Source organism: Zeugodacus cucurbitae, chromosome X (assembly GCF_028554725.1).
Source record: "Zeugodacus cucurbitae isolate PBARC_wt_2022May chromosome X, idZeuCucr1.2, whole genome shotgun sequence".
In the NCBI taxonomy this organism is placed as follows: Eukaryota; Metazoa; Arthropoda; class Insecta; order Diptera; family Tephritidae; genus Zeugodacus; species Zeugodacus cucurbitae.
This window is the reverse complement of record NC_071672.1, coordinates 31,813,087-31,827,943: the sequence shown is the minus strand read 5'-3', so window position 1 is coordinate 31,827,943 and position 14,857 is coordinate 31,813,087. Positions and strand designations below refer to the sequence as shown.

The window sequence follows — 14,857 nt, the reverse complement described above, 5'->3', positions numbered from 1 at the left end:
AAGTGATATATCTTTATATATAATATTCTTCTGTACGCGTGGATGTCACTGAACACCTCGTAAACGGCTGTGTCTTCAAGTGGTTTCGAGATCCCGTAAATAATTAATTTATATATTCACACAAATAACTTATAAAAATTTCAAAGGTTAGGAAACTATTGATGACACGACTCTGGGAGTGGTTAACATTGACGTACATCTGTTGACGTTCGCTTCATTATTTCAGAAGACTGAACATTAAAGTTTACGATATTATGTCAACGATGGAATTTGCTCTGAAATATCAAGATTTTTCCTTTGGCGTAAGGTTAAGTGTTTTTATTTTTGAAACTTGTTGTTAATTTCAGTTATCTTTAGTTTTTTTTCACTGGTCAAACCAGAATTAACAACTTTGGAACGGACGTCAAGTGCTTTGTATGGATAATGCCTGGCAAAGAATGGGACCACAAAAACATAAAATAACGGCTTAACTCGAGGGTGGACGGAGTGTTAAACTACAAGAATATATAGCCATTTTGAAAGGAAAAGTCCATTTCAGCGCGCAGGAACTTGGGATTCATGATTGCAAAGATATATAAATCCTACTATGCTAAAATTGAGTACTCTATAATTACACAAATTGTACCTGCTCGATACCCCGAAATTAATCCCATAGCGTATTTGTGTTGTAAACGTCTTTAACAGAAATAAAGTACCACAACCCATATTTAATATTGAATTGATTCCGAATTCTAACCAATTTAAAAAGAACGAAGTGCATCCAAAATACAATTTAAAATATTTGCTGCATCGTAGTGTAACCGTTGAAGAACCATACAAAAAATGGTCCGGTACAATTCACCAATTGTCAAGAATATGGGATACCAAATCCTATTGATATCGCAGACCATATTCCAAAATCTGGTAATATTAAAAATAATACTGTACAAGGGAGCCCATGTTGTAAAATGCAACAATGTACAAATGCAACCGCCGCAATATCCACCAAGTGGTGGTATTGAAACTATGATTTTAAACCAGTGTCGGCCAAAATGCATTTTTCCTATGCCCGTGGCATAGGCTAGCTGCTGCGACGTCAAACACGTATACTCACACGTATACTCTTCTGCCAGCTTCAGAAAAAAAGAAAGAGCCAGTAAACTGCTCGTATAATATACGAATAGCTTGGTTCGGCAGCAGCGTATGGCGAAGCTAAGTATTTCAGTTACGTTTTAGAATTCTGTGAGCTAGCATGTATGCGCAAGTTTAATTTTTTACACTGCCAGAAAATACCCCCTTGCGTAATTTATAAAAATGTTTAAAATTGAATGGGAGACAAATTTTTTTTTGTTGAAAATATGGAGGGAGAAGCCCATTGCCTCATTTGTAATAAATTTGCACTGATCAACATTTGTACAAATTGAACTTAAATCATTTTCATTAACATTATAAAAAAAATTGCTCATTATTTATTCAGTGTACTTTTCTGCCAACACAGTTTGCAGCAACGCTTTACGCACACAAGTGAAAGCTACATACTATTGCATTGGACAACACTGGAGTATAATTCTGAGATAAATGTGGACATAGTAATGGAAAACGCACTGATCAACATTTGTACAAATTGAACTTAAATCATTTTCATCAACATTATAAAAAAAATTGCTCATTATTTATTCAGTGTACTTTTCTGCCAACACAGTTTGCAGCAACGCTTTACGCACACAAGTGAAAGCTACATACTATTGCATTGGACAACACTGTTTTAAACCTACACAATGTTTGACACAATTTCAATGCACATGATCCAATATCCTACTTTTATGAATGTCGTTTTATGTTATGTATTATATTTATGGTTTTAAGCTATTTAAAGACTGAAAAGTTAATGCTTTTGTGATCTAATATATTTGTTTAAATAATAAAATAACTAAAATTAATAAATGAGTTCAAAAATTCATGTTTTATGAAAATATTGTAAACATTCTCAAAATGGATGGTTACAGAGTTCTCAATGGGTATCCTTTATTTCGTGCTCACCTACACAGTCACAATTCCTCTCGTGCCGACCACTGTTTTAATGTATGGCATTCAACTGTGGGGTACGACCTGTGCAACTAATATCGATATACATAATACAAAGGTTCCTATCGAAAATGCTTAAAACAATCACGTGCTCACCATGGTACATGCGCAGTGGTAAGGAAAGAAGTAGAGGACAACAGATTCAAATATATATCTAAACTCCGTGATCACCCAAACCCATTGGCTAATGCTTTAGTACAGTCCTGTACTCAATCACGTCTAAAAAGAAGAGATATGTCTTCATACTAAAGAGCAACGTTTCACCATAACAACTCAATCACCTGGTTGAGCTTGTCTAGTTTTAATTAGATTTAAGATTTTATAGCTTATTGTTAGACTTTAAAGAGCAGATTCAGCAAATAAATAAATATTAAAAAAAAAAACATTACAACAAAATCGGTGTTAAAGAAAGTCGTAGTAGAAGAATGGAGCCAAATAGGAAAAGAAAAAGCCACAAGATATTGCACTCCCGCAGATTTAATTAATTTCTTAAATCTACATACATATACACATGTCCTACATATGAACATGTTGTGGGTTCAGGTATTACACTAAATAATTAATAATAGCAGACCCGGCCACACGTTTTTGTGGCTAAGGTATACATTAAATTAATATTGGTCCAATCTTGGCTTTGGCGACGATATTGATTACTCGAGGTTGATTTAAGTTACGCAGCATGATGACAACTCACACTACTTTTAATTGCAAAGTGAGTGGTGATAGTACAGGCAATTTTAAATAGTCATCAAATAGTCAAAACGTCATCCTGGTTTGTAGCTGTATCAACTCCCTCAGACCGAAATTCTAAATTGTCGCATTAAGATCATCGATATCTTTTTGTTTACCACCAATATAGGTCATTCAATAAGTCATTTATGGTTATCAAACTGAGGTTTCATGCCAGGAAAACTTCTCTTTCGAGTCAATGAAGTGACAGAAATCTGTTGGAAATACTAATCCATCGAGGTGTCAACTGCCAACTGCTTCTACATTCGCAATTTGATATTGTTGCAAAAACACTCATATGTTAGTTTTTAATTGGCGATTCTTTATGTGTCGCCACAAATTAAATGATTTTAGGCATGCGATTAGCCCGTTAGTAACAGTTGATCCAGGAATAATTGGAAGAGTCTGGCGTAAATCACCTGCTAACAGAATCCTGGCTCCACCAAAAACGTTTATCGACAATCAAGATCTTTTAAAGTCCTGTGCAGTACCTCCAGCGACTTCTTGAATATTTGGAAAATCTTCCTTATAGCGCTATTTTTGGCGATTTTGCCGACTGGTGTTTCGTTCATTTGCAATTTAGGAGTAATTTCAAGGCCGAATGTGCCGTTTGTTTACCTACTAACAGGTGCCAAGTTGCCACTATACCCGTTAACCTTGGTGGTGAAAATGAGTGAAATTGGTTCTGGAATTACATCAGCCCTCATATACTATATACGATGATTTTCTATTGGAATTTATGCCCAATATATAGGTCAAATTCTGTGTTATCTTAATAAAAGTACATCAATAAATTGCGAGAGTTTAAAATGTTCGGTTGGACCCGAACTTAGCCTTTCCTTATTTGTTACAAATTGTTTTGGGCTATCGACACAATCTTATACAATTAAACAATAACAAAAATATTTTAACACCTTCAAAATATTATTTTTTTGTTTTCTCTTTTTATATTTTTCTTCTCAACTCGAATAAAATTCTCTTATTATTATCTTCATCGCAATTTATCCATATTTACTCACTTTCTAATCTTTTTATGGCCTTCCACGAATATTCCAAGACTAAAATTTGCCAGATCGGTTTGGCCGTTCTCGTTTTTTTCGGCACAAACGAACAGCAATTCATTTTTATATTATATTATTATCAAGCGACAATATTTTTAATTCTGTAGGGAATCGACCGCGCGAGTGATCTATAACCCCCTCCCGTACCACCGTGCCCGAGTAACGCCTACAACTCTACATACAACAAGTTAGAATCTAATAATTCAAAAAAGTTATATAAAGGTTTTGAAGCGATCTTAAATAATAAATCATTTATTTCGATAAGGATTAATAATAAGGTACAAATAAAGAGCCTTTTCAAGTAGTGGTAGTTTAATCAATTTTTTTTTTATAAAATCGCTTATAGTGACAAAACTATAATAATTAAAGATAGACGTTTTTTGTAGATAATGATAAGTTCTACAAAATTGTAGTACATCACTTTGTTATATCTTCAATCGTTTTCGCAGCATTCGCGAGTAAAGAAAGTTTTTGGTATTTTTTTACATTATCGGAGTTTTGGTAAGGAACCCTATTTTTTTTTTTTAAACTAAATATAGCCTATGTCACTCAGGGATAGTATAGCTTTCCAACGGTGAAAGAATTTTTCAAATCGGTTCAGTAGTTTCGGAGCCTATTCGAGACAAACAAACAAAAAAACAAACCTTTCCTCTTTATAATATTAGTATAGATTAAAAAATCAAATAGTTTGAGGTGTATTTATATGTGAGCTAATACTTAAATTTTTTATATGATCGTGTAAAAATGTGGTAAAATGCTCACCATTCAAATTGCTCTGAGACGTGGAGTGAATATGATTTAAATAAAAGTGCAAAATCAGATACAGAAACGGTTGTAAACGAATATTATTCACTATTGCACTTAGCATGCTGTCGTTTTCGGCGTTTATTGATATTTTTGCGACTCCAACTCCACATTCAGTCCAGCATTTTCAGGTATGTCCTTTAAAAACTGCAATAATAAAAAGATTATATGCCATGGATCAATTGCTATTATTTTCGAGATTTTTAAAATATTTCTTTCCAATCTAACAAGGTAACCATTTATACTTTACTAGTGGCCAGTCACGCATTGCTGTGGATGAGGTACATATATGTATGTTAAATTCGAATCTGTTTAACTATTTGATAAATTGAACTTACTTAGGGAGTAACTAAGTATTTAAAAATATAGACAAAAATTTAAGAGATGGTTTAAATTTCTGCCAAGAACTCTCCCTTGGGTTTTTTCTCGCCAATTTATCAAACAATTAACCATATATGGCCCTCCGTACATATCATGTGTTCCGAATTTGATAGCTTACATTGTAGCGTTGTTATATACGATACCTTTTTGTTTAACTACTATTTTTTAGTCGCTGTTGAAGTCCGATTTTGACCATCAAAAATACAAATCTTCTCATAGTATCAAGGTGTGAGTGTAAGCTTAGTTATATTAGGATATCCAGATCAAATTATCGCTTGAACAAATGGCCGACCGGAGGTGTGACCACGTCCACTTACTTAAATAAGGCAAACGCCTTATTTTTTCTTAACTTCCTTTTTATACTCTCGCAACAAAAGTTGCTAAGAGAATATTGTAGTTTTGTTCACATAACGGTTGTTTGTAAGTCATAAAACTAAACAAGTTAGATATAGGGTGATATCAAAATGATCAGGGTGACGAGACGAGACAAAATCCGAATGTCTGTCTGTCCGTCCGTCCGTGTAACGGATAACTTGAGTAAAAATTGAGATATTTTGATGAAACTTGGAACACATGTTCCTTAGGAACGTGAGAGGGTTGCTTTGGGCAAAATCGAACCACTGCCACGCCCACAAAATGGCGAAAACCGAAAACACATAAAGTGTCATAACTAAGCCATAAATATAGTTATAAAAGTAAGATTTGGAACAAAGCATCACACTAGGAAGGGGCTTATTTGGATGTAATTTTTTTGGGGAAGTGGGTGTGGCCCCGCCCCCAAATCGGTTATTTGTATATATTTCGCAAACCAATAAAGCTATATAAACCAAACTTTCTGCAGTCGGCTCCCTTACGTACCCCACCACACCATGAAATTAGTTGAAATCGGATAATAACCACGCCCACCTCCCATACAAAGGTTAGGTTGAAAATTACTAAAAGTGGTTTATCTCACTAACGAAAAATACTAAATTTTACAGAAGAAATTGCAGAAGGATGCTGCATTCAGATGTTTTTTACAAAATGGAAAATGGGCGTGGCATCGCCCACTTATGGGACAAAAACCATATCTAAGGAACTACTCGCCCGATTCGAATGAAATTCGGTATATGCTATTTTATTGACACCATGATGACACGTGTGAAAAATGGATAAAATCGGTTCACAACCACAACAACTTCCCATGTAACTCAATTTTGAACTCCATCTTATTCCTTCACTTTATAATATATATACATAAGGAACCAATGAAGATAGCGAAATAAAACTTTACACAAATAGTGTATATGATCTGTGGCATCACTTGTGAAAAAATTGGACTATAACTTTTCAAAGCCCCGAATATCGAATATGAAGAATTCAGTGCCGCATGGTAATTTCTCAGGTATCTTAATTTAGTTTAGAGGAAATATTTTTCTTCTAATAGTGTAACTTCCACTAGCTCTCAAATACCTAATTATAGGATTTTCAAATTGGTCAAATTGTGTGTTATCTTAATACAAATATATCAATAAATTGCCTTTCCTTACTTATTATTTTTTGCATCTGTCCGTTTTTTCCTATATGCAATACAATTATCATATTGCTAATTTTAATGTGTATGAAGTTGTAGTATTAAGATATCAAGATTTCAATTCAAATTATCGCTTGACCAAATAGACGAATGGACAGACGGATGGACATTGCAACTGAAATTTGAAAAATAAACTATCCTATTTTTAAGTTGAACCAAACTGCAGATGTGTGCAAAATGTAATTAAAAGTAAAAGTAGATGTAATTAGGCGCCAATCCCTGACAAACAACGTGACATGAAGCTTTTATATGTATAGATTATAAAATTTATGAATACAAAATTTAAAACACTTCATAATTGTAGCGTCAAAAGAAATTTTTTAATTTTTTGCTCAAGTGCTTCTATGTTAACGGGTACCTAAACAGTTACACCGTCGTCTGATTACAGGGGTCAACACAAAATTTGACCATAACTTTAAAACAGTAAATTTCCATTGTTTAGGTCTTAATTAGACGAAAAAAAATAAATGCTTTTTTATTTGGGACACCGTTTTAAGGCCATTTTTTTAAATATGTGGTTTTAATTTTTAATTGAAAATGATATTACTTAAAGAAACATATTAAGTAAGTTTTACAATCAAAATAACTTAAAAAAGTAAAAATTAACTCAAAAGTGCACACTTTTACTTTTTTTATGTTCATAGGTACTATCTCTTAATAAACCCCAAATATAGTCTCCCATCATGTTTTCAATGTATTGGCCTTGATAACGTTGTTCGAAGCTCATAATGTCCTGGTGAAAACGTTCTCCTTGCTGTTCTGAATACGCTCCCATGTTGTTTTTGAATTTATCTAAATGAGCATGCAGCATGACATTCTGCAGCCCATGGCCTCAAAATTATTTAGCATATTTTCAACTAGGTTTTCGTAGTTTTCGGCTTTGTTATTTCCTAAGAATCCAGAAACGACTGCTTTGAAATTGTTCCAACTGGCTTTTTGAATACGAACCAGCAACCTTGGACATTTCTGATCGGCGAAAATCTGTTTGATTTGCGGACCAACAAAAACCCCGTCTTTAACCTTTGCTTCGGATAACTTCGGGAAAAACTTGTTTAAGTATTCAAAAGCTTCTGAGGAATGTTCCAGTTTTTTAACAAATTGTTTCATCAACCCTAATAATGTGCAGAGGCGGCATGAACACTTTTTCTGCTTTAACAATTGGCTCAAATACGTTTTCTTTTCCGATACAAAGTTCTGTTCTTTCAGGCCAAGACCGTTGAGTATAACGCTTAGCATCCACTCTACTATCCCATAAGCACAAATAACAAGGATACTTTGTATATCCGCTTTGAAGTCCCATAAAAAATCCCACCATTTTGAAATCTCCAATTAGCTGCAAGTTATACTCGCAATACTTTACAGATTCCAGCAAAATTTTAACACTTTCATAATTTTCTTCAAAATATACTGAGTGAGCGATTGGAAGAGATGGAAACTTCTTGTCTATTGTTAGTTTTAGCTATTATTCGTTTAGGATCACTTGCGGTCTCAAGAGCAAACAATCCTTTACATTGCATACATTAAATACTAAGGTCACTAATAAATATTCCGCTAAAACACCGTTTTAACGATATTTTTTTAAATGTGTTTTTAATTTTAAATTGAAAATGAAATCACTTAAGGAAACATTTTAATTAAGTTTTACTTTCAAAATAACTTACAAAAAAGTAAAAAATAATTTTAAAATGCACACTTTTACTTTTTCTTTTATGTTCATTGGTACTATCTCTTAATCAACCCCAAATATAGTATTATTACTATAACTTTTACAAAAGCAAACTTTATACGAAAAGAATGTACTTTCTTGTCGTTTTTGTTCATAATTAATCAGAAAATCATATAATAAACTTTAAGACAAAGAAAAAATGTTTTTATATGCAAAGGAACGTAATTAATCAGTTGAAGTCTTTGCTTATACCCCTGACAGACGGCGGCGTTAATTCGGAATAACTGCTTTAATCGGGGTTAATTCGAGAGTTATCTCAGTTAACTCCGTTTGCTAACTCCCATTTAATCCTCAAAATTTTAGAGAGTTAGTGGGAGTTCGTGGCATTTTCGTTGGCAACATTGTTAAACATGGCCGCTTTTAATCTATTGTGAATGAAAATATGCAATACTGACAGCTGTTTTTTTCAATTAAATGTAAACAAAAACATACGCATGCTAATTTTTTCTAAAATGGAAGTTCTAATAATAACATATTTATGTATATTTTTTTAATAATTAGTGATTTTGTACTAGTTATGCGGCTAACAACCGCAATATTTGCTTTCTATTCAATTTTATTTTACCAAAATGAAAATATTATTGCCAATCAGCTGTGTATGGGAGTTTCTAACTCACTTTGCTGCCGTCTGTCACCCACAAAATTGGAACTGAATAAAAGCGCAGATTATCGGGAATAACTCTGCCGTCTGTCTAGCCTATTAGTCGTGATCGTTAATGAAATCTACAAAAGAGAGTTATACCCCTGACAGACGACGGCGTTAATTCGGAATAACTGCTTTAATAGGGGTTAATTCGAGAGTTATCTCAGTTAACTCGGTTTGCTAACTCTCAAAATTTTAGAGAGTTAGTGGGAGTTCGTGGCATTTTCGTTGGCAACATTGTTAAACATGGCCGCTTTTAATCTATTGTGAATGAAAATATGCAATACTGACAGATGTTTTCCAATTAAATGTAAACAAAAACATCCGCATGCAATGAAATAGTTATTTTTTTCAAAAATGGAAATTATAATAATAACGTATTTATGTATATTTCTTTAGTAATTAGTGATTTTGTACTAATTGTGCGGCTAACAACCGCAATATTTGCTTTCTATCCAATTTCATTTTACCAAAATGAAAATATTATTGCCAATCAGTTGTTTATGGGAGTTTATAACTCGCTTTGCTGCCGTCTGTCACCTACATATTTGGAACTGATTAAAAGCGCAGTTAATCCGAATTAACTCTGCCGTCTGTCTAGCATATTAGGTTAGTCTGGTAAGCTGCAAAGGCACATATAGAACAGTTTTTAGTTCTTTGTGTTAATAGTTGGATTGCCGTCACGTGGTCAATGGGCACAGCTTTGTAGACAACAGCACGACTTCGCGACAAAAGGTTTGACGTCTTCGCTGTCGCCAAATTATAGTAGGTTTCCATATGAAAATAATCTCGTTCCAAGCTCGTTCAATAATCTAACCGTTTACATATAGCCAAATGAGATTATCAATTGTCGAATGTGTTGCATTTGTTGTTGTATTACACATATTTCTCTCGCTGTCAGCCATTTTTGTTTATATTTTCATTTGACATTTCTCCTCTTCTTCGTAAAATTATCGACAAATCTAGGAATGTATATACATACAACGAGATAATTTTATAATCTCGGATTATCCAGAGAGGAATTTTGTATGGGAAATCTCGCTTCATAATTACAGATTATCGAGTTAAGCTCTTAAATGGAGACAATCACGTTATATGTAAACATAGTATTAGAATGTTTCTAATTTTACCCAACAATGGCTGCTACAGAGCTGCCACTAATATGTGAAATGTAAAATTATTCAAAGTTTTTACAACTATGACGTTATTTTGCCAGCAGAAGCGTAAAATAGCTTTTAAATATCATTTATAATAACAATCGATTATTTAAAACAAATAAATCGACTATTTTTACATTTTTTCACGAATAATTTCACTTCAAACTAAATATGTAAATTTCATAGAAGTGAAAGATTTTAGTAAGGCAACAATGAAATTGCTGTTTGACATGTCGCTGCCATCTTCAAAATGTTCAAGGCGCTGGCTTTAAAGTGACATTTGTAGTCAGCCCTCACTACATCGTGTCGTCGGCTTTGTGTTCAGCACTTGAATGATAGAGCGTAAGCGTACGTGTGATGTGTAGTCTGCACAATTGTGCCAAGCAGTGCCGACCACTGTAGTAGAGCCCTTTTGCATTTATGCAATGTAGATTTAATCTTGTGGACTTTAAAAACTGTAGCCATTAGATTTCTGTCCAGTCTTCGCTTTCAACTGATTAGGATTGGCGGGTGAAGTATAATGTTTCGAAGTCCTTGATTTCCGGTATGTACCATTGGCTTCAAGCTTCAATGTCTCAGCTATCTCGCGTTTCCGTATTTATGAGATCATGCACAATTCTCTTCCGTGGTAGCCATTTCCGGGACACTTGTATACAGAGATAAGCATCTATACGGAAGGATCCAAACTAGATAAACTAGTGGGAGCAGGTGTCTTTTCAGAAAAGCTAGATATCAGACTCGCCTTCCGACTACCAGATCCCTGTAGTGTCTTTCAAGCGATTTACTGCAATTACGGAAGTCTTTCTTAATGGTGGTGTGTGGGGATGGTATCAATGCGAGGAAATTCCATTACCGGTGTTGATACAATGTGCCTCCTAAAGGTCTAAGTGCGTCGTACGATCCCACTAGACCTACACACATATTTCGGTACTCTTTAAATGCTACAACTGTGACTATGAAATATAAATATAATGGCGTCGGGTCTACGTAAGCAGCACGAACCCGGTTTTATAGCTATACAAGAGCTGTTATTTTTCAGCAGAATTCTATAATTCAAAACAATTAAGCTGCTAAAATAGTAATTCATTTAAAACTAAATTGTTTATAAGTACAATTGAGACTATTGTGTTATGCTTTTCTTTGTTTATTTCATATGTAATACATATTGTGCCACAACGCCCGTAGGTATGCTTAATTTAAAGCACCACTCAACATGCAAGCCATACTGGTTTACTTGCTATTTTTTGTGCCACACACGTATACACATAATTTATGCACACCGGTTAAAATACACACACTGACAGTCTTGTAAAGGTGTTTTTTTATACATATACAGTATGTATTACACACAGTAAAATTACATCGCGCTACTGAGATTTGTTGTACAATTAGTATATAGTTTGTAGTTTTTAATATAATTCTAATACAACAATACACACAAAAACACTAAGCGTTTATTTGCTACCACCAAATATCAGCAAAACGGCAAGGCAAGGATGTATAAACCTCTAACACATACACATAAGCAAGCACACAGCAACTCCATTGCAGCTATATACATGTAGGTATATATATGCTATTATGTAGTAGAATTATTAAATTCTGTTTTAAAAATTAAATGAAATCATCTTTTACCGTTGTTTATTTGCTCATATGTTGCTGTTACTTGGTCTTTTGTTAATCTTCGTTGCATTGTGTATATTGCGTTGTCCCCATCGGCGTTGTATCCTTTGTCCCGTTACATTATTTGCTCATGTACACATTTTTTGTACCAGACATTTCACTCGAATAATACACGCTTCATAAATAAGCTTTTAACAAGAATTTTTACAATTTTCACAAGTTTGCTATTTTTCTGGCGCTTTTTATTATTTAATATTTCAATTTGGAAAAAACACACATAAACCAAATTTGTAGTTGGCTTCGTAGCAGCGTATCTGGTACTACGCGTTAAATGTTGTGAGACGGGTAACAAGTATGTATACGACGAGTTGTACCGCAACGAGCCTAGTAAAAGGCGAATTGAAGCGAACTTTATTAAATAACATTACATCAGAAGTGTGTACATCAAATGCGACGAGAGCTTTTAACGGTGTTGCCAACGTCCGTTTGAAAGTCTTAGACAGGTTGCAATATAATTAAGTTATCAAACTACAACTATTATATATGTATAAGGTTATGCACAGAAATTAAGGATATTTCAAAATTAAAAAAAAATTTCTTCGCCTTATTAAATAATACAATGGGCCTAATTGGGCGAATTCGATACGATAAAGACTTTCGATCGAAAATTTCCTTGTTTTACCACAAAGTGAGAACCTAAAACAGTTTTATCGACTTTTATCGACAAACGCGACAAATTAAATTATATGTGCTTTTTGCTTTGTTCCAAAAAAAAAATAAAACTGACCTTCTCATCGAGTGAACTTAAATTTACTTAAATGAACTTACTTAAATTTTCTTTCATTCAGTTTTGTCTTGGATTGGAGAGCTTACACCGCTTAGCTTTGAAATTTCTTCCCAAACAGTATTTTATTCGCCTGAGAAAATAACTATTTCATGAGCAACTTTATATCGTTTTTAAACAATTTAAATTAATTTTTGTTGATGTGTTTTTGTCGCTTGTCTCCAAATGGTTTATTTCTTTTAAATTTCCGCAACTAACTCATAAACGGATAGATTTCGACCGAAAATTTCGATTTCGCGGGTTCAATGATTTCGTAAGTCAGTAAGTGGATTTAATGTGATCGTAACTTTCATTTTCGATAAGGTTTCAGTGATTTCGACGTACAATTTTTCGATCGTATCGAACCATTTTTCTATCGAAACGTATTCAATGATTAGATTGATTATCAAATCGATCAGAGTAAAATTCTAAGAGATATATTTTATTATCCCAAAACTCAACATCAGCGACACAAACAAATTTTGGTTTGAGGTGCTAAACTTTAAAGATTCTGGTGGAAACCGCAGATTTTTTGAGTTGGCAACTGTGGCCATTCAAATATTGTGTTTACCCTGGTCAAACGCGGAGATAGAAAGGGTTTTTAGCCAGGTTAACCTAATTAAATCAAAATTAATAAATTCAATAGGCCTCGCCACGACTAACAGTTCTAAGCATAAGGTAAAGTGTTATTTCAAGCAAAAGATATACTCTATTCATTTTTATTTTAATATACAGAAACGGATTGCGAATGATGGGAAAATGCTGCGTCGACTATGAAGTGCCTGTAAAATATCTACAGATGATAGGCACGAATATGTCGTACGAAAATGAGACAGACCAACACGATATATATAAATTAATGGAAATCTTTTAAGCAAAAATGAACTCATTAAATTGTTATTTTGTTTAGACATTTTTTCTTATTTTTGATACATTTGTTTTTAGATTTTGTTTTGGATTTTTTTATCATTTTTTTAGCTTTTTTCTCCATTCTTCCCGTCAAAAACAGCTTTTTTCCTGGTCAAAAGTTGGCAGCACTGGTTATATACTATAAACCAGTGATCGGCAGCCCATTACCCGCGGAGCGCTCTCTGAGCGCACACTTAGTGTACGTGTGAAACACACGTAAAGCTCAGTTATCCATGCTTGACTTGACCTAGAGAGACTTGAGAACTGTCACATAAAAGATCCGTTTAATGGGGCTTGCATGTATTTGATTACCGAACGCATGACTTGACTAGAAAGTCTGTTGAATTTAGAACTCTAAGTTACGTTGACATTTGAACTGCTCTCCCTCTCTCACTGCTTATCTTTTCATTCTCATTATGACACTATTCCTGTGTTGCCTGAATGTTTTCGTTTAAAATTAAATCTTTTATTTTATTTATAACGCAAATACTTGTTTAACTTTAAGAGCAATAAACAAATCAAATCAAATAGGTACGATATGAGGGTAATTTTCTCAACAGAAACATAACTATTGCGAATCTCTCTAAAAATTTGTGGTGATCTGCTCAGAAAAAAAATATTTTGCGAATTTATGTAATGAACAATTGATTGTAAATGTTCAAATACAATTTGAATAAATTATTTATTCACCTATCATTTATACGCTTGGCTGGCTCCAATTTATTACACCTTCTAACAATTCTAAATATCGGAAAACTGAACTACGCGTGTACATTTCTTTTGTGCTATTCTGCTCAAAGCTATATTCATATATTTATTAGTGAAGATTTTTTTGTATACTAGTTTTTAAATCTTAAATCTTGGTGATATTTTAATTTAAGAAACTTAATTTTAAAGCTAAATCTGAACATCTGGCAACTCTACCCAGAAACTATAATAATAACAGCTGAAGTTGAAGTTGTGTGAAGTATAACTGCATCTAAGTTTTCCAAGCGAAATTTTTCGAAGCTGAGTCAAGTCAAGCATCGGTAACTGGAGCTGTAGTTGCAATCATTTTTAGAAGCGATGTCAGGTCAGTTGCTTGCTGACTTCTTAGCGAACAAGACGTATGGTGGGATTGTACGCATGCATGTATGAATACAAAATACGATGCTTATAAATATAGTATTTTATTTCCATTTTGATTATTTATTATACTCTCGCAACATGTTGCACAGAGTATTATAGTTTTGTTCACATAACGGTTGTTTGTGTCACCAAGAAATAAAAGAGTTAGATATGGGGTTATATATATATAAATGATCAGGATGACGAGTGGATTTGAAATCCGGATGTCTGTCCGTGCTAGCGATAACTTGAGTAAA

The 14,857-nt window shown here is 33.6% G+C and overlaps 1 protein-coding gene across 7 annotated transcripts in view; it reads right to left on the bottom strand.

Annotated features, from left to right (window-relative positions):
• LOC105220274 (zwei Ig domain protein zig-8) overlaps window positions 1-14,857 on the bottom strand; it is a 101,332-nt gene that overhangs the window by 10,587 nt on the left and 75,888 nt on the right. For 3 of the 7 annotated variants that reach the window (XM_054235642.1, XM_054235640.1, XM_054235641.1), the window contains exon 2: window positions 4,617-4,805. The exons of 1 other annotated variant lie outside the window; for it this stretch is intronic. In XM_054235642.1, the coding sequence (XP_054091617.1) occupies window positions 4,617-4,722 (106 nt within the window). In that variant the 5' untranslated portion in view covers window positions 4,723-4,805. Of the gene's footprint in view, window positions 1-4,616; window positions 4,806-11,773; window positions 12,136-14,857 lie in introns of those variants that run through there. 3 more of the 7 variants (XM_054235644.1, XM_054235639.1, XM_054235643.1) reach the window with 3 other exon arrangements.